The 27606-nt window shown below is 38.6% G+C and overlaps 1 protein-coding gene across 1 annotated transcript; it reads left to right on the top strand.

The window, feature by feature from the left end:
- Positions 1 to 1074: 1074 nt before the first annotated feature.
- Positions 1075 to 10495, top strand: LOC131166123 (wax ester synthase/diacylglycerol acyltransferase 11-like). The gene is made up of 7 exons (XM_058124428.1): positions 1075 to 1635; positions 2181 to 2735; positions 3741 to 3807; positions 5132 to 5241; positions 5595 to 5804; positions 6195 to 6332; positions 10147 to 10495. Exons 1-7 carry the CDS (start codon positions 1375 to 1377, stop codon positions 10306 to 10308), a joined length of 1503 nt encoding a protein of 500 aa, XP_057980411.1. The 5' UTR covers positions 1075 to 1374; the 3' UTR covers positions 10309 to 10495.
- Positions 10496 to 27606: the final 17111 nt, after the last annotated feature.

Here is a 27606-nt window from a genome sequence, read left to right on the forward strand (position 1 = left end):
CTAATTCCACTTGTTAGTACTGGAGGAGTTCATAGGTGTACTTGATACACATGAGTGAATACCAATTTGACCCAAAAACTTAAGGTTATTGGGTTTTGGACTATTTCATGTATATAAGCACCAATCAAATATGGGACGAAGTGAAATTCTCAACATATATATCTAATATTCTGAGAAGTGTATCCTATGATTCACGAGAGCAACCTTGTGTGAAACCAAACCGCAGCTGCACCCCCCACCTCAAATACGTGGTTGTAAAAAAACCTTAAAAAAAGAGCACAAGAGACACATATTCCTAGGAATCTTAAAAGATTTCATAAATGGAAATCAAATGCAGCGCTATCAAGTGGTAAGGACAATTTGTGATTTTGATAATTCTGGGATCATGTTTTCAATTCCACCTTTAGAATTTATCTTGGTAAACTATCAAGAAGCGTGAATGGGACTTTCACTTGCAATAGTGCTTGGGGTCCCCAGATTATAAAAAAATAAATAAATGCAGCGCCATGTAGACAAGAGTTCTTGCTTATAGCACTACTTCTCAAGATATGAGGGCAACCTGGTTTCCTCCTAATTAAGTTTTCAACAAACAATCTAGCTTGCTCTTCATCCAAATCCAGCCCCAACATTGGCTGGATCATGAGCAACCAACTGGTTTCCGTCCAAGTTTTGCCAAACAGAAACTTGCCCTCTCAGCTTCAGTCCTTCATGACCAAAACCAGCCCAATTTTTTTAGCAGTATTATATTATGAAAAATATTATATATGAGCCAGCTAGCGAGCTGGTTTCCTTCTCTTTTAAGTTTTAGAAAATATTATCTTGGGGCAAAATATAAAAAAAGAACTCATCACCCACTTGGGTTTTAATATTCAAAAAATAAATAAATAAAACTCTAATGTATGGCTGAAGCCAAAGACAAATCTGCCGGAGAAAGCACCTGTTTTACGATTTCAGCGCCAGTTTCTCTCACTGCACACGTAATTAGAGTCAAAGGCAAAGATATATAGCTCTCGCTTCGGCAACCGTTGTCAGTATTACGTGTAAGAAAAGGAAAACAGCTGCATGCGGAACAAAGGATTTGGAACCACCACATGCTTAATTAGGATAAAGCAGATATTTGGAACAATGATTGCATTTGAGGTCTGGAGAAGCATACAACTTGTAATAAGCTTCCACAGCGCTAGCTAGCTTGTAGTTCATATTTCAAGGGGCAACCACGCTATAAGAATCGCCCACCAGCTCCCGCTCTGTATTCTTCTCCTCTTTTCCTATTGTTGAAACCAGCAAAGCCAGTGTGCTGATCACACTTGATGCTCAAAAGATACAAAGTATTCCTCCCATTCTAGGTTCCTTTCTGTGATTTAGTTTAATAACATGGATACAGTTAAGGGTCTCATGTCAACAAGGCGAGGCCTCAAACCCGTTCGCACAAAAAGAGAAGAATATGGAGAAGGAATGCAGGCCAACACAGAGGAAGAACAGCCACTAAGTCCGCTGGCGCGCCTATTTCACGAACCCGGTTGTAATCTCTATATCATCGCCATCATGGGCACAAAGACCAGAATCGACCCAGACATCATTAAGGACAAGCTACAACATACTCTGCTTAAGCATCCTCGCTTCTCCAGTCTGCAGGTAAAAAATACATCCTTTAACCTGATGCAACACATTGAGAAATGCTGAAAATATAGAGACAACATGGTTTAATGAATTTTTGGTAAAGTGTGACTTTATTAACAACGTGGTTTCTGTTATGGGAAGCCTTTTAGAAGTGAACTCTCTCTTTTAATAAATCGCATTAACAAGGTCTTAACTCTATGATATTAACAACAAATAAATTTCTCTGTACATATTAACAGTCAGTTTTTTTCAGTTCAATTGCACACAGAAATCAACTTGATGGTTCAAGTGAGCTTGCAAGTTTTAATGAGAATTTCGTTAGCTATAATGCATATGAATGCCCAGTCTCTGAGAGAGAGAGAGAGAGAGAGAGAGTGAGTGCTTAAAAGTAAGGGAAATACTTAACCTGGCAACAACCCACACCTAGTCGTCTAGCACATCCCAAACCAATCTCATTTATGCTCAGGTGGATTCTGTGTGTGCGCGCGTGTCAAGGATAGTTTCTAACTTTCTATTTTAAATATTTTTGAATTGCATGCTAACTCAGAAAATAAATGAAGGTTGCAGATGAGAAAAATGGTAGGAAGATGAGATGGGTTCAAACAGAAGTGGACTTGGAACAGCATGTAATTATCCCAGACCTAGACCCAGAGATGAACTCACCTGACAAGTTTGTCGAAGACTACATCTCCAGCCTTAGCAAAACCACAATTGACTCCTCAAAACCTCTATGGGACCTCCATCTTCTCAACATCAAAACTTCTGATGCTGAAGCCACTGGTGTTTTTCGGATCCACCACTCTCTTGGGGATGGCGTTTCTCTTATGTCTCTTCTGCTTGCGTGCACTCGGAAAATATCTGACCCAGAGGCGGTGCCTACCTTGCCTGTGCAGAAGAAGTTGGACTCGAATAATTTTAGGGGGTTTTGGTCGATGCTCCGATTGTATTGGAATACAATGGTTGATTTTCTGATGTTTCTTGCAACAGTTCTCTTCTTAAAAGACACAAAGACGCCTCTCAGCCGTTCAGCAGAAATCCAATCCACTTCTCGAAGATTTGTCCACAGAACAGTTAGCCTGGATGACGTTAAGTTGGTAAAGAATGCAATGGGTGCAGTAAGTCTCATAACCATTAACTGAAACATCCTTGCTTAACATGGTTCTCAACTATAATTGCTGAGACTACTCCTATCAAGTTGCAAAGAATACACACACACACACACACACACACATACATATATATATATATATATATATATATATATATATACTTCACTAGTGAAAAATAAAGGGAAAACAGCAAATGGTTGTCACTTTCCACCCATGTCCCACTGTGCAGAGCTTTTGCACATGACCATTATTAGATGCCTTTAGTCCATGCATGCTCCTTGATAATTAATAAACATGCTAGGAGGGCAAATTAAAGTATTCAAAGTTCATACGGATGGATGAAAGCTAAATTATACAAGCAGTCTAGCGTGAATATTTATGGCTTATGCTCATTGAGGAAAGGTAAATAATGCTTTCTTGACACCACAATGTACGTTAATTGAACTACTCATATGAAGGATTAATATAGCCGGACTCAATCTTGGAATTGATCCAGGGCATTCTTTTTTCTTAGGCTAAGCTTTGCCCCTGAGTCAGTTGGAGAATTTGACAATTGATTTTTGAAATATTTTTAGCTTTTGCATTCCATTTGTTAGAGTTGCAACTTTCTTGTTGTACACCGGAACACTCTTGCATACTCTCTCCTTTCCTTTCAAATGTATATACTTTCTGTAATCTTCAGACAATATAAAAAAGAAAAAATGTGCTCTAGGCAGGTTCTTATAAAATATTAGTTTGACCAAGACCCTGCTGCTGCTGCTGCTACTACTACTACTACTACAAGATCATAATGATTGATATCCTAGGCTAATTCATGTTAGATTTGGCCCCGATCCTTTTTTATCCATACAGCCAACGATACTCTGATGGTTCTAACCAGCAATTCTTGACCAGGTCACCTACTCACGCTTATGCCCCACCAACCAACCAAACTTGTGGGACATCCTACTTAATACTGTTGTTACTATTACTAGCGTAAATTTCTAAAGTTTTGCTATTTGTACTTCACAGACCATCAATGATGTTGTATTAGGAATCATACAGGCTGCTTTATCTCGTTATCTCAACAGGAGATATGGTAAGCAACAAACTCTAAACTTGATTTCTGTTGCAGCTAATATTTTTTACTCATACTAGTAAGTTATTTTTTCAGTCCATACTTCACATGATATGGATGCCATGATAAGCATTATCAGAATCAAACTGTGGATGAGCTATACTGTCAAACTAATTTTCAAAAGTACAATACATATAAATTCCATATGAAATGCCCCATAGAATTTATTTAATAAGTCGAACCAGGCACTCAAAGCTCCTGATTTATCTAATACATCTACTGCCCCATTTGCTTCTTAGGATGCCAGTAAGTTACCCCCACCCATGTTGTTTTCAAGTCTCCCAGGTCTCCTCTGCCATTGACCCAACAATATACCATATAAAAGGACTCGAAATAGAGACGTCTGAGTCCAAACTAACATAGAAAACTACACAAGATGACCACAAACCATAAATCACCACCACTTGAGCACTATCACCTAACATCACCAAATTCCAATACAATATAGCCAAGTGACCAGGAACAGTGGCCAAACCGTCAGCCAAACAATTTGCTTCCCAGAGAATATGGAGAAACTGAACGCCACCAATCATCATCAAAAGTAATTGGATTTTGTTAAAAGGTAACCTAGGAAAAAATTCCAAGGCCTCTCGCCATCTTCACACAAGGAGGTTCAACTTTTGAGTCATTCTCACCTATCAGCTTATACACACAGCCCACTGTGATCCTGTGAACAATTCCCCAGCAAAACACGGTCATGATATCCACTCCATTTGACCACAGAACACCCACAGTTTCTTTAAAATTGTGGTAAATTACACATACATAAATTCTTAGGAGCCCCATAACTACCAAAACTTGGTTTCCCCTGAGCATAACAATTGCAGTCAAATTTTAGCCAGCTAGGAGGATGAAACTAGTGCGCGACTGGAATCAACTTCTAAGGTTCTGGAACTAATATGAAAGCAAAAAAATTGAATAGAAAACCATTCAAAAAAAAGAAAAAAAAAAGGAAAAGAAAAAAATTGGAGTCATGCTTCAGCTTGGCTTTATTCCACTACAATATGATAATGGAAGAAAATGCAAGAAGCAAGCAATTACATCAAGCTAAAGAAGAATTCAGTTACCCCTTATTAAATGCTCCCACATTTTGGGTACCATATTCCTAAGGTTGAAAGTTGTAGAAAGGTCTAGCATATTAATAAAGGAAGGTTGCTAGAAAACAAAAATAGGTTTATTTACACGTGAATCACATGTCCTACCAATTAGTAGATTGGGATAGAAAACCATGCAGGTGTAACATTTAAGCAAGGTGTTGTAACCCTATAACATTTCTTTCTTGCAGGGGAGGAAAAGAAAGACAAAGGAACAACAGAGAAGCAAAATAATCTACCGAAGAACATCCGTTTTAGAGCACCTCTTTTAATAAACTTAAGACCAGCTGCAGGAATCATTGTGAGTGTTTCTTTTCATGACTCAATCTTTACATAGCTGCTTCCAAACCCAAAGAGAGTAAGGATTGATTTTAGTAAAACCTTTAATAAAGCTATGCTGAACATTAATCTAAAGAATTTACAGTAATAAAGATTCATGTAACCAAGTGACAAGGACTTTGCCTTTGTTGAGTTTAGTTTGGACAAAAATTGATAGTTATTAGCAACCCTGATAGTGTATTTTGTATTGAATTAATAGAATATGATAGATTAGTCGCTAATGTCATAATCGACCTCAGATTGTCTGCTAACTAATAATATGGTTCAGATAGAGGGAAAAAAAAGTAATTCTTATGTCATGAATGTAACAAGCAGGCTTTGGCTGACATGATGGCAACGGGTTCTAAAGTCAAATGGGGCAATGGAATTGGTTATGTTCTCCTCCCCTTCACCATAGGATTACGAGATGATCCATTAGACTACATTCGCGAAGCTAAGGCCACTGTGGATCGAAAGAAACATTCTCTCGAAGCTATGTGCACATTTCCCTTTGCTGACTTAATTATTAAGTTTCTTGGTGTTAAGGTATGAACCACTCTTCTTTGAAAGCATTGAATTTTATGATGGAATTGTATGCATGCAGAACTAGAAATTGCTGAAAAATCAGGATTAAATGATTCTATTCGCTCCGAAACTCAAAGTATTATATTACAAAATAGTTTAAGAAATGAGAGCATAAATACGAGTCTTTTAGATAATTTAACATTCGGCAAAAGCCCAAGTATTTGTAAAAAAAAAAAAAAGAGTAATGGCTAAAAATGACCAAGAAAAAAAAGAAGTTACATCTAAACCTTGAGTGTACATATTTCAAACGCAAATTAGTGTGAACATTTGGAATGGAAAACAGTGGTAGTTGCAGAGTTTCTCAATCCGGCAGTACCTCGTTCTCGATTTCTAATTTTTCATGATTAACAGGTTGGAAGAGTTCTAACATACAATGTTCCTTCTCACACAACAATGCTCTTCTCAAATATGATTGGACCCCAGGAAGAAATTGGTTTTCATGGGCATCCAATTAGCTTCATAGGCCCCACTTGTTATGGGCAACCTAATGTAAGTATTCCTTGAGAAAATTGAAGTTTCCTAGAATTAGACTTTTTTGTTTTTTTGTTTTTTTTTTATGCCTTTTTGTGTGTGTATTTGACTGGAGGGGTTGGGAGGGGAAGGGTTTTGATTTTTTTTTTTTACCGAACCCCAAATTTATTGATAGCCCTCGCTTATGGCGTAAGAAAACTATGGTTGCAAGCAAGTACATGGGATTTACATATAAACTATAAAAATCATTTTAGACATCAAAACCAATAAAAAAAAAGCAGTACAGTAATCCAAATAAACCAATATAAACATGCCTATATTGAATCAAAATCAAAAAAATCAAACATAGACAAAAACTAAAGGAAAACCAAATGATGCCAATTAAAGATGAAGGCTAGGAATACTAAGCTTACCCATACAAATGAGACCTCTTATTTTATTCGGCTGCACATCACTTACAAAATATCTCCACGTGCTGCCTCCCTCGCCTTGATGAGCCTAGAAATCTATTACCTGATTACCTTCTCTAAGTTGGTGCTTTATAAAAAAATGAAGACCTTGTAACTCCTCCTCTAATAATTCCCAGAAGTGTCATAAGTATCAGAAGGAACAAATTCAGGATGTGAGTCATCCCACCACCAATTTTGAGTAACTTTCAATACAAATATTCTGATATCAAAACTCTTTACAAAGTAAAACTCCACTAGTAAGAGCCCACAACTCCACTTCATTGTTAGTAACTGACTCAAATTTTTCAAAGAAAGCGATCTTAATATTACCAGATTAGTAAATGATACAACCACTAGCACAAGAATCCAGATTTCCCCTACAAGAGCCATCAATATTTAGCTTCAACCAACCTACTGGAGGCTTTTCCTAAACTACTTTGCAAGGGGCCCTAAACTTCGGCATTTTCGTTTTCACCTGTAGCTCTTCTAATAAATTTTTATGTATGGAGGGCAGAGAACCCTTCACACCTTCTACAATTTTTGCGATCCAAAACCTCACATGATAACCAAGTTGCATTCCCCAACTCATACTTATCTTTCATGTGGGCTTTACAACGTCTGGGTCATAGTCTCCAAGAAATTAGAGTAGGTAAAAAATCGATAATCGTACCTTTTTGAGTTGATTTTTCTGCATAGTTGAACCATTTACTGATTTTCACCCTCTAAGGTTGAGCATCAAAATTTAGAATTCTCAAGACAGACATCGTTCTCTTCCAAGCAATACTTGCAATTGACCCCATACTTAGAACATGATTGAGTGACTTCTTTTTTCTTATTCACGCAGCACTTGCAACATGAGACCATATCAAATCCCAGTTTTTGGACTTTTTCATCGACAAGTAGACAATGGAACATGAATTTCCACATATATAGTGAAACATTCTTAGGAAGTAGCTTGTGCCTGACCCACTCCATCCACGGACACTGCTCCCTTTTAATATTTACCACCTCCCATGTTGAGGTGGTTGAAAATTTTCCATTTATGGAAGTCTTCCAAATAAACACATTAGACCCCGCTTTGTGCTTTATAGACGACATGAAAATCTCATTTGTTTTGGGGACCCTTACTAATTCTTTTAGCACATCGGTATCTCAATTCTCAGACTCCTTGTAGTCTTGAATCTTTAACTCAGGTTTTTGGATGTATAGGAAGACTCAATAAGGGGATCACTGTTCAACCAGTTATCAAATAAAAAGGGAGTTTTTCCTTCTCTAACTTTCATATAAACATTCTCATATACCTCTAGAAAAGCCTTCAAAATTGTCTTCCAAAATCGAGAGCACGTAGGAGTAGAAATGGTTCAAGAAATGTGACCTGATTTAACATATTTAGTCTTAAAGAAATAGGTCCAAAGATTGTTTAACATCATTAAGTCTCCATGTAAACTTCATGTGAAAATATCTTTGAACGTCATTAAAGTCCCTTATGCCAACACACCCTTCATCTAAGGGTTTACAAACCTTTGACCAAGTACACTATTTCATTTTCTCCCAACCATTCCTCTCCCCTCCAGAGAAAAGGAAAGAGTATGGAATTTACATTTCTAATCACTACCAAAGGAATTAAAATAACCGCTAGCATATGTGTCTCCATGCATGATAAAATATGTCGAATAATGATGAGACAACCTTCCTAAGACAGCAGCCTCATCTTCCAACTCGCCACCTTATTTCAAACTTTTGATACCAATGGTTCAAGAATTCTAGCAATTTGGCGTCTAGGAATCTAAGGTGCCCCAAGGTACATTGCTGGAAATTTTCCTTCTACAAAACCCGTCAATCGAAATAGCCACCTGCTTCCGGAAATGTTGATCTTACAGGACAAGAAGAGAGCTAATTTTTCCTTGTTGATTAATTGCCCAAACCAAATTTCATATAAATCCAACGTCTTTTAAAGAATCTTCAAAGATCTCCTTTTTTCATTAGAGGAAACAAGCAAGTCATCCGCATATAATAAATGAGACATTAAAGGAGCTACCCTCGGATGATAAAATTTCTGATCCTGCCTTCATTATTATTATTATTATTATTATTTTAAGTCTAGAAAGAATCACTTTCGTCAAGATATATAAATATAGAGGTAGTGGATCACCTTGCCGAAGGCCCCGTTGGGAATTGAAAAAAACCCTATATGTACAATTCATCATGATTGAAAACCATTGGACCTTAACACATTCTGTTAGTAAGTTGCAGACTTGACTAGGGAAGCCAAAACCCTCTAAGACCCAAATGAAAAATCTTCAATCAACTCAATCATAAGCCTTAGCCATATCCACTTTTAATACTTCATTTCCCCCTTTGCTCTTTCTGTTGATTGAGTGAACCATTTCTTGTGCCAAAGTAATATTTTCAGAGATACTTTTACCAGGGAGAAAAACCCCTTACTCCAGAGAGATAATTCTATTGATGTAGCGCATCAATCGACCTTATGAATAAGAACAAAATAAGAAGAAATGAAAAATTTGGGGAGAGACACTCCACTAAAAAATTCCTTCGCAACTCCAACAAATCCTCTTTAACAAAGTCCCAACAAGATTTGTAAAAACCTGAACCAAAACCATTAGGTCTTGGACTACTATCTTTTGGGATAGAACTTAGAGTCGTTTTTAGCTTAATTTTCAAAGGTTCATTGACAAAACACTCATTTTCTTCATCCGAGATCTCCATGTAATACAAAAATAAGCTAACTCAAAATAGGTAATGTTTTAGTAGACTATTTAGAAAGAAAATGATTAAAATGCTTAACCGCACCGTCATGAATCTCCTCAAGGGATGCTAGAATTGTACCATCCTCCAAGACCATAGAGTCAATCATCGAAAAAATCTGTTTTTGATTAATAACCACATGAAAAAACTTCGAATTTTGATCACCCTCTACCAACCATCGATTCTTCACAAGCTGAGAAACACAAGTGTCCTCCCCTTTTCCCTAATAATCCAATTCACATTTTGTAACCAAGAACTCCGTCTCCACCTCCGGATTATATCCCCTTTGTAACATCTCCTCTAGGTCTATCATTTGATTCTCTAACTCCTTGATAGTATGGTCCACCCGGCCAAAGATCTCTACATTCCACCTCTTTAATGAAACTTAAGCTTTTTTTCTTAGCTTAGCAGCTACACATGCCTGAAACATAAACTAGTTCCATTCAAAGTTATCGTATACAAGAAAGAAAATTTTCATAGGAACTCCACATATTTTGATATCTGAAAGGAGGTGGCCCATATCTTGTCGATATGGACAACATCAATCCATTTCAAGTTTATAAATTAGTGATATAAATATTATCTTGCGTGGAGCTAACAATACAATCTATTTGCAGGCATTGATGATTCATGTGCAAAGTTATGTCAACAAGATGACATTCGTAGTATCAGTTGATGAAAGCATAGTTCCTGATCCCCATCAACTGTGTAATGATCTAGAAGAATCTCTCAAACTCATTAAGGATGCTGTTCTACCAACAGGGAGTGCAGATGCCTAATACATCAATGTTATTTTAATTATGTGCACCTATGATAATTTGCAAATGTTATGTTGTTCTATTGGTGTAATTTCTCTTAGTATAAATTATCAGCCACATGTTTGTTTGATTGTTGATGTAAACGATAAGTTGTGGAAGCACAACCGGAATTTCTTTCTCTCCTAATTAATAAAATCAGTTTTTAGAATTAAGGTGTAATCCCAAGAGAGGGGGGTGAATTGGGTTTGTAAAATTTTCTTAATAACTTTAGTTTACAAATACATTAGTTAAGTATTACCCTTTTCAAATTAACTTCAAACAGTCACACAAACACAATAACACTATTTAGCAACAATCACAATCAACAATCCTTTGTATGCATATTATCACAATCCGAATTCAATCTTCTATAAATAAAGAATATTCAAGATCAGCTGTAAATTTTAATGAAAAATACCAAGATAGGATTTGAGAATATTGATCTCAAATGCCCTGCAATATATCTTCAATGAAATATTCGAATTACTAGATTTATCTCAACTGCATTCTCAAAACATCAATATTCAGAATATTTCCAAATCATACAATTAATTAGTTTCTTGATTCAAATATCAATGAAAAGTAGGATTTCATAAGCTCCCAGTATTCAGTAATTTAGTATTCAAGTATAATATGATTTTTTCAATCCAACAACAAACAATCAATATAGTTCCTTTGATTAGTATTCCAACAATTCCCCAATAACCAATAAGTTCTTAGTAATCAAATAAGCACACACGTAGTTGATATACTTGCAGTAGTTTAAAGAGATTAAGGGAAGAAGAGAGGAATGTCAAATTTTTTACAAGGTTCATCTAGCGGCCTGCGTCCTTGCCCCAAGCTACACATTGTGAGGATTCCTTTCCAACTTCTATACCATACGAAATTACAACCTCTCTCCATTCGAGGTGGAGATCCCTCTCTAACGAGAACTTCCCTCTCGCGAGGTAACGATCCTGAATCATTAAACAAATTGAAACAAGGAACAAATTTGTTTGTACAAGTAGTACTCTTTATTGGAGCAAGTTTGTACAATTGAAATTCAGTATACTTCAATCAAAATATAATTTAGAAGATGAAGATCAAAATAATATCACCAAGGTTCTGATTTAAGATTGAATAGATTGAAAGATTGAATAAGAATATCAGTTGAAATATTGGTAGAGGCACAACAACTCTTTCAGAATACTTTCAGAAATACAATTCGTATGTGAGTTGTGAGTTGCCCTAATTTTCGAAAATATCAAGTATATATAGAGTAATAAAGTTTTATACTGTTTTCCCCAAGTTTCCTCTTTATTTGGGAGACAAGAAATCAATTTTAGAAAACTTTTATCAGCACTATTTAAAACTTAAACATGTACCTTAGTCGACTAAGGTCCAAGGGTAAGTCATCTGAGCTTTTTAAAATTGGTGTGTTTTGAAAATCTAGTGTTAAGTCAATCGACTGGACTTTAAAGGGTTAGTCGTCTAATTTAGTTTTGTTTGCTAGTAAATAATAAGAATAATATGCCAGTCGCCTAATGATAAATTATCAGTCAGGCTATTCTCTTGCTGCTTTTTTGTTCTCAAAAATTTGATTTCAAAACTTAGCATTAAACTTATAGAACTTATTTGAGACTTAATAAAAATATTTTCCATGGTTTAAAAACAGGTCTCTAAGTCAAAGATATTTCCTAAAAGTTTCAAACATCCATATTGAAACTTTGAAGTACTTACATAAGACTTTTAAAATAAACTTTTTAAGCACTAAGTCTTCGTGTTTTAGCTTCCATTCTTTGTGTCCAATTTGAACTCTATCTTCAATAAGCTTCATCATTTCTCATGTCTTTAAGCACAAGCTTCAATCATTCTCTTTAAGCATTTGAACTTGATCTCATGAACACTTTTGAAACCTGAAACCTTACTTAAACAAACAAGTTAAGTATTCTTATTTTGTTATCATCAAAACCTGAGACTAAGCCTTGTTCTGTTACTAATAGTTCATCACTAAAATCAAGAAAATATTGCGGGAAAACATTTTTCGCATAAAAATTATGCTTGAAGAATATTAGCGATGCTTTCTGTGGTATTAGTGATGAATTTGGTTTGTTACTAAAACACACTTAATAGTGGTGGTTATTTAACCGTCACTACTGCTATTTTATTTAAAAAAAAAAAATTAGAATGAGAGTATTAGTGACGAATCTGTAGATTCGTCACTATTAATTCTTTGTTAGTGACGGATTTTGGACCGTCACTACTGTTTTTTTAATTAAAAAATATAAAAAAAAATTGGAATTCGAGTATTAGTGATGAATCTCGAGATTCGTCACTATTAGTACGTTTTTAGTAACGAATTTTGGACCATCACTACTTCTCTTTCAATTAAAAAAAATTAAAAAAATTTGGAATTCGAGTATTAGTGATGAATCTCTAGATTCATCACTATTAGTATGTTTTTAGTGACGGATTTTGGACCGTCACTACTGCTCTTTTAATTAAAAAAAATTTTAAAAATTTAGATTTCGAGAATTAATGACAAATCTAGAGATTTTAGATTCATCACTATTAGTATGCTTTTAGTGACAAATTTTGGACCGTCACTACTGTTCTTTTATTTAAAATAAATAAATAAAAATTAGAATGAGAGTTAAAGTGACAAATCTACAGATTCGTCACTATTAGTTCGTTTTTAGTGACAAATTTTGGACTGTCACTACTGCTTTTTTAATTAAAAAAATAAAAAAATTTATTAAAGAATATTAGTGACGGTTTTGAAACCATCACTAATGCTCAAAAACTTAAATCTCGTTTCCCATACATATTTTCCCACACTTTCCCAAATTTCTCTCTTTCGTTGCTCGCGCATTGTGTTTCTCCCATGCCTTCCTCCTCCTCTTGGCCTGCTCCTCCCTCTTCCTCCCTCCTGCTCCTTGCACCTCCTCCCACCACCAAGTCTCAAGCAACCGTTGCGCATGGCCCCTGTCGCAGTGTGTCCCTATTGCAGCTTGTCGCGCTATCGCCACTCGTCGCCAACCGCTGCCTCCACCACTCTTAGGTAAGACTTCTTCATCCTCCTCCTCCTCCTCCTCTTTTTCTTCTTCTTCTTCTTCTTCTTCAAAGGAGTATATGCGTGTGTGGATGTGTCCGTACGATTATTTAACCTGCCCACCACCCGTTTGAGAAAATGGCTCAAAGAATAAAAATCTTAATTTTCTTCCTAGTACAGCTGGGTATTTGTGTGGCTGGACACTAGTATATCATTCTGAAATTTAGAATAGCTACCAAGAGGGGGGTGATTTGGAATATTTAGATTAAACTTACCTTTGTTTTTATTCTTACTTGTTTTAAATCAACACTATAAAAGTAAATTAATCAATTTACAATCTAAACCAAATCACACCACAAACTTAAAACAAAATACAATCCAATCAAAACTCAACCAATCATTCAAGAATAATATTTCCCTTTGATAGAAGTCCTGCAACTGTTTTACAAAACCTGTTTTGAACGAATTTTTATTGCTTTATCTCTTAACCAAGATTTCCGCAAATTAACCAACATACTCCCTTGTGGGTTTCCGCAAACAGTTAATTGAAAACGTACTTTCTTAAATCAAGAGATTTCCTTGAATATGATGTATAAGCCATGCAACCTGCACTTGATATGCACAGTATATAATGCGAAAAGTAAAAAGAGTAAGGAGAAGAAGAACACCGAGATTTACGATGTTCGGATTATCCCCGGCCTATGTCCTCGCCTTTGGTCAATTCCACCAAAGGATTCCACTAAGTATGCTCTTTACTGGGTAGAGCAGGCCTTTACAAAAATTCCCACTTTTTAGGTAGAGAAACCGCTCCAAGTGAATAATCCTCACTCGGTACAACGATCCAAACAAGCCTTGAATCGTCAACAAAACAATAAGATTGCTATAATGATTTGTGTACAAAAGAAAATCTCAAAACAGAGTAGAGTTGTACAAGTTAGAGTGTAATCAATACTTCAATCAAATAAACAATAAAGAAACTATGAAGCTCAAGTATTTAAAGATCACCAAGATTTCGTTTTGAATAATAAAATTCAAAGTATGAATCGTGGCTATGATATTTCAGCAGGGTTTTAGAACTTTTCTCCTAGATGGAGTGTAAGCAATAGAGAGCTTTGAGAGATTGAATGCTTTAATTTTAAGAGAGCTAAGTAATTACTTGGATAATGATTCTTGAGTTTAAAGGAGTATTTATAGGCATTCTTGGCTTAGTTTCCTTGTTCCCCAAGTGTCTTTGAGTAGTTTCCAAGTTTTTACAATGTTCATATTTTGAAAAATTAATTTTTGAAATTTTCCCGTTGGGGTTGAAAAAATAAAACCCGTGGAGTCAGTCAGCTGGATAGGCAACTGGGTAGTTCAAAAATCACAGGGTAAGTTGGTTGGATAGGCGGCTGACACCATTCTGTCTCCCAAAAATTAATTCAAGAAATTGTCAGTCGGCTGGCAAAACACAGTATATTTTGGGTTAGTCGGCTGACTGCCAGTCGGTTGAGTGACTTTGCCTTGGTTAAGTCAGTCGGCTAGACAGACAAAAAACCGGTTTTTCTTTTTGGTTTTTCAATTTCAGTTTTACACTCATGATGTGATTTTCATAAAATATTTCCAGGGATTTAAAAATAAGTTTCTTATGTCCTAAAGTGCTTCATATCTTCTAAAATGTCATTTGATACGAAGTACTTACAACAAGCTTTTCTTAAGTATAATACTTCAAGACTTTGATAATCCTCTTGACTTCAAGTCCCCTTTTTATCTTTAAGCTTTTAAGTACTGAGGCTTCAAGTCTTTTTCTTTACTGCTTGAAAATTTTTTTGAAGCTTTCTCTCGATATTCATAGCTTGTTCTCTTGATATAACTTTAATGCACATATTGTTCTCTTGATGATGCCTTAATTCATAGCTTCTTTCTCTTGTGTTGAGATATGTATTCCTGAAACAAAATCACTCAACAGACAAGTTATACCAGCTTAATTTGTTTTCATTAAAATAAGATTGAAAAGCCTAATTTGGCCAACAATCTCCCCCTTTTTTGATGATGATAAATGAGAAGCAAAGATAAGGATAAAAATAAACTCCCCCTTACTATATGCATATGTATCCGATATCAAAACTCATAGTTTTTATGCACATACTCATCTATAGATATACATCCATATAAGCATAAGATACATAGATCATATAATACATAGGGAAAAGTGCATAGTATTACATAACATAAGTACTCATGTACTTCCATCTTTGTTTGTCACAAAAAAAACTCTCTCCCTTTGGACATCAATCAAAAAGAAAGGGAAAAGAAGTAAGCAAAGCTACCATTCAAAAACTTATTACATACTGAAGTAAGAAAAAAGAAATTTTCAAAGAAAATAGACCATCAGTTATCATCAACTGCATCTTCTTCTTCTTCTTCTTCTTCTTATTTATTGTCTTCACCTTCTTCATGTTCTTCTTTAGTGTTTTCTTCATCACCACCATTTCCATCTCGGGAGTCCTTTTCATCACTTCCTTCACTACTTGCAGGAGCAGAACTAATATCCATAGGATTTGAAGGACGAGATGAACTGGCTAGATGTTTTTCAATGCAACCTACACGGTCATTAAGTGAAGAATAATTTGCTTGAAGAGCTGATAAGTTGGTTTGAAGAGATTTGATTCCAGTCTACATGTTTTGGCTAAAACTAGTGAACTGCTGGTAAAATTGATTGAACAAACCAGGAGGACCGGCAATAGGAGGAGTAGGAGGTGCTTGACCTCCACTTCCTTTAAGAATCTAGTCATCATTATATCTTTTATAGCCATCAACTTAAGAGTAGTAGAGTTAAAAATATCATAGTGAGTACGTTTGACAAAACGATCAGAAGATGAGGATATATGAAGTTTAGCAAAGAGCATATTTAGGGTTCTTCCATAAGGAAAAGTAACCCTTTGTGCCTCTAGACGTGAAATCATCCATTGAAACATAAGGCTTGGTAAATCTAGCTTTTTACCCTTGAGCAGGCACCAGAGGACAAAACAATTAGCATAATAAATATAGGCATGAGATCCTGCTTAAGGAAGTGTTGACCTTATAGGTCACGCCCGGTTTTGATTGTGAGAAATACTCATAATATCTAACGGGTATTTGAAGTTTTGTGTAGGAACTAAAATTGTCAAGATCGAGATAGGCACAAAGCAAGTAAAGATTGAACACCATTGTGTTGTAATATATATAGTTCATACATGTAATTGGTCAGTAATAGTAAATGAAGATTGGTTTGTAATAAGCTCAAACACATCACATGCATAACATAATACGAAAGCTCAAACCAAAAATACAACCCAAAGTGACCTTAGGACACACACCATTGCACCTATGAATGTTAGGCACTTAAATAGGGTTTGTGTGATTCAAAATAGGACCGAAATGCACACTTTGTGCACTTTCGGTAGACCGACCTTGGCAGTTCATTCTGCCTCGGTCGATCGAAACCAGCCTGGGTCAATAGTTGACCAAGGTCCTGGTCGATTAAACCAGTGTAGTTCAAAATCCCCGGTCAACCAAAACCTCCTGAGGTCAACAAATTGACCATCTGGTCGACTGAGTCAAAAATGAATACCAACTACCTGGTCGACCAAAGGTCCTCGGGAGAAGTCCTATCTGTCTAGTCGATCGAACCATTCAGTTCAAAATGGCCTGGTCGACCAAACCTCGAAGAAATGAAAAAATTGCCTCGAGCATGTACATTTCAGTCGACCGTGTCTCTAGTTCAAAGGTGTCCTGGTCGACCGAACCGTATGAACTTCGGTCGACCGAACTTGTTCTGTTCAACCAACCTCTCGGGTTGCCCTGATTTTTACCACGGTCAAACATTTTTAAACAGGGTTAACTAGGGTTAAAATGATCTTAAACAATATTAATAATAACCTACATGTCGTAACGGCTATAATTCTTCCAATGTCTATATATAGCCCATCATTTGCTAAGATTAGCAATATATTAGCATATTTGATTAGGGAGAATTCTTTGAAAATCCAAAAACCTATAATACTCATTTTTGAGCCTCCTACACTTAATTCTTACTTGATCTTACTACTCAAAGTTCTTTGTAAGTTTGTTTACGTGTGGTTGTTCTATAGGTTTGCTCTCCTTGCTTTACTTGATTGCTTTTATTGAGAGCAAAACCTTAAGGATTCTTATGGGACTTTGTTAATAAGTCTATCCTAAGGAGAATTTGTTAGATCTTCTAAGATTGCACCTTTATTGCAACATCTTGAGAAGATTGTATTTGTTTTTGTTTGGAAAATCCTTTTAAAATCATTTTTAAATATCTAGTGTGCTTTATATTGAAAAATATATTTGAGGAGATATTTGTTCATGAGATAAAAATCTTTGTTGCAATATTCATTGACTTACACATTATTTGTTGATACAAAGTTTAAATATATTCTGTAAACCAAGCATATACACTATTCACGTGATTGATATATTCTGCTGATTGGAATATTTGAGACTTGATTGACATCTTTGTGTGAGCATTTAGATTGAATATCTAGTGATACAAAGATCATATAGGTTTGCATTCTCACTGTCACACCCTGAACCCCGAAATGGGACCCAGAGGTGATAATGTAACCTAACTTGTCCCTGCATCATACAAATCATCAAAAGATACAGTACATTGGATGAGGGTCAGCCCCCGTGGGGTTCCCAGGCACCCTAAACACATCCAATCACAACATATACGCAGCGGAAAAAGTCGTCTATATACACATATGCAGTACTATACCAAAGTCTATACATGAGCCAAACACAGCTCTATCAAAATGAACAACGGGTGCCCAAATACAACCGAAAATGGCAACCCAACATAAACTACAGTTCTACACTTACCCAAGTGCTAAACGCGGTACACCGGCCGCTACACTCCCTACACCAGGATACTAGTTTCGATTACCCAAAGGACCTATAAAAATATACGTATAGCAGGGGTGAGACACCTCTCAGTAAGGAAGAACACATGTTATATCGGTGTGTGGAATTTGAGTGTTATCATAATACAACATACACGTAGTTAAATACATTCCAGTACTAATTTACATAGTGCATACACGCACACATACGGCGGCCATTTATACGCAACCCCGTCACAATACGTACACATGATCAGTAATCCTCAGTGTCGTCACACTCTTCAACCCGAAGCCGGACTGCGACATACAGCATTGGCCCGTAGCCAACCCGCGAACACGGTGCCACTGGCACATGGCTAGTCCCCGACTCCCATGGCATCGTATCGGTGCTAAACTGGTGGATCCACACCCTTCGCCCTGATCTGCCGGAATAGGCTCACACCCTCGGATATAGAGTCGGACACTCTTGCCTACATGGCAGGCGGTAAAATACACGCCTTCGGATATAGAGCTGGACACTCTCAGTACTTGGGACAATTTTGGAACTGCGTTCCTACTGGCATTTCAACATATCACACACACATGCATGCTCATATAACCAAACAAACCACACTCATTTGGTAATCTAGATCATGGTTTTCCAAAAAAATACAATTTAAACAAAGTCAAGGCACGGTCATCCCAATATCACAGTATAAATCACACATATACTCAGTTTTAAAACCCGGGATTCAACTCGTCGCCCCCTTTTTCCCAAAATTGTAATAATGAAAAACCCATAGTTTTCCCCGTTAGATCCCCCCAAATGAGTAGCCAAAACACACACAGGACCGTGGACCACAGTTCCACTGAATCCGATTTCAAAAATAACCAATATAAACATAGTTCCCTTTACCTTAACCCCGTAAGCAAATCCCGAACTCTAAGGTCCCTAAACAGCGAACCGAGTTCCAAAACCTACAAATCACAGTACAGAATATGTTCACAAGACAATTACCTACAAATATACTATATCAGAATTGAAAACCGAGCCTTACCTGATTTTACACCGAAACCCGAAAATCTCTGAAACGAGATTCCAATTCGTAGAAGTTGTAGAGAATCCTTCCACGATCCTCGTGGTAGCTTCCGTTTTCTGATTCCGTCAACGATCGGCAAAGAATTCTAAAGAGAAGGAGTAGGGAGAGGTTTAGAGAGAGAGAGAGAGAGATAAAAAATCTAAGTTTTCTTAGCTTGGAAGAAATGAGAATTTCCTTTTATAGCCCTTTGACCCGGGAAATTTCCAATTTTGCCCCTCTCTTAATATTTAAACCTATTTTTCATATTTCGAGTTCTTACAATCTCCCCTCCTTACAAAAATTTTGTCCTCGAAATTTGCCACCTCTCATTCCTAGATTCATACATACAATCAAATACATAGACACAACTCAAGAGCGAACTGGCAATCATCACAGCGGAGTCCCATCATACACATACACATAGACACAACTCAAGAGCGAACTGGAAATCACCACAACGCAGTCCCATCATACATATACACATACATACCCTCACTTATGGCAGAGGAATACCGTGGTTACATATACAACAGTATCAGGAGTTCACAATACTCACACTCCCAACGACTAACCATCTATCCCAACCCACAGTAGGATCATGTACAAGTGCTCAAAATAACTGTTGACACTTTCGGCGTATTTCCGTTTCAAGTTCCCAAAAAGCTTCCTCAACCATGTGGTTTTGCCACAATACCTTCACTAATGGTATCTCTCTGGTACGAAGCTTCTGAACTTTACGGTCCAGAACCTGAACAAGTATCTCCTCACACGCTAAAGTATCCCCAATTTTCAACTCATTATAACTAATCACATGTGAAGGATCCAACACGTACCTCCTCAACATGGAGATGGGAAACACATCATGGACCCTCGAAAGTGCTGGAGGTAATGCAACTCTGTAGGCTACCGGACCCACTCGCTCAAGTACCTCGAATGGTTCTATATACCTCGGGCTCAGCTTGCCCTTCCTACCGAATCTCATCACTCCTTTCATTGGAGCAATACACAGAAATACCTTACCTCCCACTTCAAACTCTAACTCATGGCAACAAACATCTGCATAACTCTTCTTCCAACTCTGAGCCGATTTAATCCTCTCCCAGATCAAACCCACCTTCTCAGACGCCTGCTGCACAAGTTCAGGTCCTAACACCTGACGTTCACCAACTTCATCCCAACACAAGGGAGATAGACACCTCTGACCATACAAAGCCTCGAACGGTGCCATCCCGATACTAGACTGGAAGCTGCTGTTATAAGCAAACTCCACAAGCGACGCTACCACCGAAGTCTAACACACAAGCTTGCAATATATCCTCCAATATCTGTATCGTCCTCTCCGACTGTCCATCAATCTAGGGGTGGAACGCTATACTGAAAGTAAGTTTCGTCCCCAATGCCTCTTGCAAGCTCATCCAGAATCGGGAAGTAAACCTTGAGTCCCGATCTAATACTATGGACACCGATATCCTATGCATTCTCACAATCTCATGCACATACAAATCTGCTAGCCTACTCAAAAGATATCTTATTTTCATCGATATGAAATGAGCAGATTTCATCAATTTATCCACGATCACTCAAATAGCATTCTGCCCGTGAAGCACTGGTGGCAAACCAGTCACAAAATCCATGGAAATATGCTCCCATTTTCACACCGAAATAGGCAAAGGCTGCAACGGCCCTGCCGGCCTCTGATGTTCAGTTTTCACCTGCTGACACGTCAAACACTACTCCACGAACTGAGTAATCTGCCTGTTCATACCAGACCACCAGAAGGTCTCGCGCAAGTCCTGGTACATCTTTGTACTACCAGGATGTACCGTATACATAGAACAATGCGCTTCCTCTAGAATCGTCCTTCCAATCTCATCATCGTTCGGAACACACAGTCTAGTCCCAAACCTCAACACACCTCCTGCAGAGATGTTAAACTCTGTAGCCAATCCTTTCCATAGCCTCTGCCAACTCTACATCACTAGCCTGCGCAGCTTTTATACCCTCAAATAGGGTCGTTGGACCACCAAACCAGCAAAATAAGCCTAATGATCACCAACCACCAACTCTATACCTAAGCTCTCCAAATCCCGTCTGATGTGACACTGAGTTACAACCGCAAATACAGCTGTAGGTCCTGACTTCCGACTCAACACATTAGCCACCACATTTGCCTTCCCCGGGTGATAATTGATCATGCAATTGTAGTCCTTAATCAACTCTAACCACTGCCTCTGCCTCATGTTCAAATCCATCTACGTGAAGAAATATCTGAGGCTCTTATGGTCCGTGAAGATCTCACGCTGCACACCATACGGATAGTGCCGCCAAATCTTCAGTGTATACACAACAGCAGCTAATTCCAAATCATGCGTAGGGTAATTCTTCTCATACTCTTTCAATTGCCGAGAAGCATACGCCACTACCTTACCCTGCTGCATGAGCACATATCCCAAACCCTTCAGAAACGCGTCGCTATAAATCACAAACCCACCATCCCCCAAAGGAATGGTCAACACTAAAGCAGTAACCAACTGGTGCTTCAACTCTTGAAAACATTGCTCGCAATCACTGGTCCAATCGAACTGGACTCCCTTCTTGGTCAATCGTGTCAGAGGTCCAGACAGTTTAGAGAAACCCTTTACAAACTGACGATAGTAACCTACCAGTCCAAGAAAACTCCGAACCTCCTGCACATTCTTCGACCTTACCTAGTCGACTACAGCCTCAATCTTACTAGGATCAATTGATATACCATCCCCTGTAACCACATGGCCTATGAATGCAATCGGACTCAACCAGAATTCAAATTTCTTCAGCTTAGCATATAGTTCCTTCTCCTGCAGAATCTGTAACACTAACCTCAAATGTTCCACGTGCTTTTCCGTACTCCTTGAGTATACCAAAATGTCTTCAATGAATACCACTACGAATTGATCTAGGTACTCATGGAAAACTCTATTCATCAGATCCATGAACACCGTTGGAGCATTCGTCAACCCAAAAGGCATGACTAAGAATTCGTAGTGGTGATATCTGGTTTGGAAAGCAGTCTTCACTACATCCTCTGCTCTAACCCTCACCTGATGATATCCTGACCGTAAGTCAATCTTCGAAAAGACCGGCGTTCCCTGCAACTAGTCGAAAAGATCATCTATATGAGGTAAAGGATAGGGAATTTTCACAGTCACCTTATTAATCTCATGGTAATCAATGCACATCTGCATCGACCTGTCCTTCTTCTTCACAAACACTACTGGAGCTCCTGAGGGCAAAACACTAGGTCGAATGAAACCCCTGTCCAGTAATTCCTGCAGCTGCTCCTTCAACTCTCGAAGTTCTATTGGAGCCATCTGGTACGGAGCTTTAGAGATCGGTGCCTTGCCAAGAAGCAACTCTATCGCAAACTCCACCCCACGATCCAGAGGTAACCGAGTAAATCATCTAGAAACACATCCGGGAACTCGTTGACTACCCGAATGTCCTTAAGCCTCAGCTCATTCTACAACGGTTCCTGCACACCAGCTAGGTACCCCTGACATCCGTCCAATAGTAACCTTCTCGCCTGTAGTGACGACCGAATCTGTGGCGCAGAACGCATACATGATCCCATGAATTCGTACTCCTGCTCCCCAGGAGATCTGAAAACTACCACCTTCCTACGATAGTCGATCACAGCATAACTAGAGAACAACTAATCCATCCCTAGAATAATATCGAACCTCGATATGTCGTATACCACAAGATTCGCCGGTAGTAGCTTTTCCTGAATTTCTATTGGGAAGTCTACCAATATCTTCCTACAAAAAGACACACTCCTAGATGGCGTAGTAACAGATAACACCTCATTCATATCTAGGGTCTCAACCCCACACCGTCTCACAAAATTTATAGACACAAAGGAATGGGTTGCACCAGAATCAAACAACACAGAAGCTTTATTCGAAAGCAATAATAAGGTACCTATCACCATGTTACCTGCATGCTCAGCATCCGCTGGAGTAAGAGCGTATACTCTGGCCGGAGCTGTATTTGCCTGAACGGTTCCCCAAGGTATCTGATTGCTCCCTCGATCCCCACTGAGTGTACGCACATCTCTCCTCGGTGCTCGACAATCACGAGCCATGTGACCTGGTTAGCCACACTTGTAGTAGTTACCCTCAAAAGATCGGCACTCACCCTTGTGTCACCTGTGGCACCTAGTACAATGACCACCAATCTGGCTCCCCTGAGAATCTTAGAGCTCGGTATTCTGGCGATAGCCCGAGCCCTTGCTCCTCTTCTTCCACGATCCCTGATGAGATCCTGTTGGAAAACCAGAAGATACAATCCTCTTCCTCGATTCCTGATCCACCTTGTCCTCTCGGATACCAGTCTCAATTACTGTGGCCTTATCCACCAACACCGAGAAATCATGGATCTGAAGCATACCCACCAATTTGCAGATATCCTTCCTTAAACCCTTTTCGATCGAGATCATATATGGTGCAAAGCGGGACAGCTCTATGTATTGAGCCGCATACCCCTGCACCGTCAAACTCTCTTGAGTCAACGCAGAAAACTCATCTGCCTTCATATCACGTACGGAAGCCGGGAAGTATATGTTGAAGAACACCTCCTTGAAACAGCTCCACGTCATCTCCTCAGAACCACCCCTCTGCTTCTCTAGCAAATTCACTGCAGTCCACCATCGACCCGCCTCCCCAGACAGCTGGAAAGTAGCATAGAGGACTCGCTGCCTATCCGCGCAGTGCAAGACTCCTAGAATCCTCTCAATCTTCTCCATCCAGTCCTCTGTCATCGGGTCTGGTCCTCCAGAGAATGTCGGAGGATGTATGCGTGTGAACCTCTCAATGGTGCACCCCGCAGTAGTAGGAGAGCGCTCGTGTCTCCTAACACTCCGCCCGATCTCCTGTAACACTTGCCCTATCAAACCTCGAGGCACAGAAGGAGACTCATCACTCGCAGTCTCCTCGGAACCACTCCCCAGGTCATTATCCTTGGGCTCCATTCTATAATAAAATAGGAATCTATCAGTATCCCTAAAACACGTACAGTTAACACAATGATCTACACTAATCGTGTTAACTACTCCCTGCTAGGTCTAGGTCTGTCCTATCACACCGACACGAAAGTCATCATTGATCTGCCTTACTTTTACTAGAATCGTCATCCTAGGAAAAACACGGAATACCATCGACAAATCCCGGTCTAGCAACCGAACAACCCTTAACCAACTCTACCCATATCCACATCCTATACTCTAGTATGTACTCACAACTAAGCCTAACCAAGTCTACAAGATCTAGTAACCTGGTCAGCTCTGATACCAAGCTGTCAAGCCCCGAACCTTGAAATGGGACCCGAGGGTGAAAATTGTAACCTAACCTGTCCCTGTATCATACAAATCATCAAAAGATATAGTACACTAGATGAGGGTCCGACCCCGTGGGGTTATTAGGCACCTTAAACACATCCAATCACAACAGCAGCAGAAAAAGTCATCTATATACACATGTAGTACCATACCAGAGTCTATCCATGAGCCAAACACAACTCTATCAAAATGTACAACGAGTGCCCAAATATAACCCAAAATGGCAACCCAACATCAACTACAGTCCTAGCACTTACCCAAGCGCTAAACACGGTACACCGGCTACTACGCTCCCTACACCAGGACGCTAGTTCTGGTTACCCAAAGGACCTGTAAAAATGTACATACAATAGGGGTGAGACACCCCTCACTAAGGAAGAATACAGGTTATATCGGTGTGTGGCATTTGAGTGTTATCATGATACAACATACACGTAGTTAAATGCATTCCAGTACTAATTTACACAGTGCATATAAGCACACATACGGTGGCCATTTATACGCAACTCCATCACAATACATACACATGATCAGTAATCCTCAGTGTCGTCACACTCTTTGGCCCAAAGTCAGACCGCAACATACGGCATTAGCCCGTAGCCACCCTGCAAACACGGCACCACCGGTACATGGCTAGTCCCCAACTCCCATGGCATCGTACCAGTGCTAAACTGGTGGATCCACACCCTTCGACCTGATCTGTCGGAATAGGCTCACGCCCTTGGATATAGAGTCAGACACTCTTGCCTACATGGCAAGCGGTAAAATTCACGCCCTCAGATATAGAACCGGACACTCTCAGTACCTGGGACAATTTCGGAACCGCGTTCCTACTAGAATTTCAACATATCACACACACATGCATGCTCATATAACCAAACAAACCACACTCATTTGGTAATCTAAATCATGGTTTTCCAAAAAAAATATAGTTTAAACAAAGTCAAGGCATGGTCATCCCAATATCACAGTATAAATCACACATATACTCGGTTCTCAACAAAACCCAGGATTCAACCCGTCGCCCCTTCTTTCCCAAAATTGTAATAATGAAAAACCCATAGTTTTCCCCATTAGATCCCCCCAAATGAGTAGCCAAAACACACACAGGACCATGGACCACATTTCCACCAAATTTGATTTCAAAAATAAACAATATTAACATAGTTCCCCTTACCTTAACCCCGTAAGCAAATCCCGAACTCCAAGGTCCCTAAATAGCGAACGAAGTTCCAAAACCTACAAATCACAGTACAGAATATGTTCACAAGATAGTTACCTACAAATCTATTGGATTAGAATTGAAAATCGAGCCTTACCTTGATTTTACGCCGAAACCCGAAAATCTCCGAAACAAGATTCCGATCCGTAGAAGCTGTAGAGAATCCTTCCACAATCCTCGTGGTAGCTTCCATTTTTCGATTCCATCAACGATCGGTGAAGAATTCTAGAGAGGAGTAGGGAGAGGTTTAGAGAGAGAGAGAGAGAGAGATAAAAAAATCTAAGTTTGCTTAGATTGGAAGAAATGAGAATTTCCTTTTATAGCCCTTCGACCCGAGCAATTTCCAATTTTGCCCCGCTCTTAATATTTAAACCCATTTTTCATATTTCGGATTCTTACACTCATGCCCTAATTACATCGATAGTAAATATATTTAAGAGTTGAAACATTAGACCACACTGATCTTACATATTAAATCATATTGTGGTGTATGTAATTGCACGTGGTTGGGGACACATCTGCTTTGCTTGAAAGTATAATCACTATACCGCTTCATTTATTGAGAAAAACTGTTGTATTCCAGGCACGGGCTTGAAGAGGAAGACTAGCCTTGAAATAGTCCTGGATTGGCTTAGACCCAGTGAGGAAAGTTAGGTGCGCCATCCTGTTAAGGCGTGTAGGTTGAGGTCAGTCCCGCTAATTGACCTGGTTAAGGTTGAGGTCAGCCCTGTGCTAATTGACCTTGTTGTAATCGGTGTCACTCCACCCTTAAGTGAGCTATTAGTGGAATCCTTGGGCTTGCAAGCTAGAGGTGGGGACATAGGTACAGTTGGCCGAACCCCGATAACATATTGTGTGTTTGTTCATATTTTTGCACTTCATATTTACCGCACGTGTATGTTATTATATGAATGATGCGCTTGATTTAAATTTCTGCATAGTATATTTATCGGCGTATTTGGAACTACATAAAAAGACCCTAGGTTGTAATATTCAACTAACATCTAGTTCAACCTAGGAGAAAAGTTTAAAATTCCAATTCACCCCCCCCCCCTCTTGGGAATACACCAATTCTAACAAGAAGGATGTTATATGTGATGATTTTCTACAGTCTTTGTGCCTGAAGATTTAGGTGTTTATATAAGGGAGGACCTTCAAATGAAATAGGAGCATGGTCCAATACCAACAGAATAAATTCTTCTTGAGTGAAATCTTGTTTGTAAATCCAAGACGTTCCAAAAGTAGGACACCTAAACTCGCCATTTGGTATGTGAAAAATTTTTGCAAGTGATTCCGGTGTAAGAGATATAGACTTCCCCATGACTTTTGTTGAAAGACTATTTGCTTCTTGAACAAGATTTGCATAAAAAAGTTTGATAGGGGTCGGGAAGTGGCCCTTAGCTTGAAATAGTATGAAGTTTTTCCATCCAAGAGTTTCGAATAATGAAAGGATGTGTGGAAAATCAGAGAAAAAGAAAGAAGTATCAAGAATTTTACCAAGAAGAGGTTTCGTCATACTTAGTTGATTGTGGTAGAGGGTTTTCGCATAAGGAGCCACGAGCCATTGTTCAATGGCTAGATCTTCAGAGTGTTGTTGCGAAGAGGTAGATGCTTTATTGCTTCCAATGGATTTGATTCTCGGCATTTGGATGATTTTTTTTGGTGTTGGAGGATGATCTTTGGTGGTATTATAAGGAAGAAAAGCAGAAGAG

Source organism: Malania oleifera, chromosome 10 (assembly GCF_029873635.1).
Source record: "Malania oleifera isolate guangnan ecotype guangnan chromosome 10, ASM2987363v1, whole genome shotgun sequence".
Taxonomy (NCBI): Eukaryota; Viridiplantae; Streptophyta; class Magnoliopsida; order Santalales; family Ximeniaceae; genus Malania; species Malania oleifera.

Excerpts from the sequence above, each read along its gene's own strand:
- LOC131166123 (XM_058124428.1), top strand. The coding sequence starts at position 1,375 with ATGGATACAGTTAAGGGTCTCATGTCAACAAGGCGAGGCCTCAAACCC. Across the intron at positions 1,636-2,180 it reads CTCGCTTCTCCAGTCTGCAG|GTTGCAGATGAGAAAAATGG; the intron begins GTAAAAAATACA and ends AAATAAATGAAG. Across the intron at positions 6,333-10,146 it reads CTTGTTATGGGCAACCTAAT|GCATTGATGATTCATGTGCA; the intron begins GTAAGTATTCCT and ends ATCTATTTGCAG.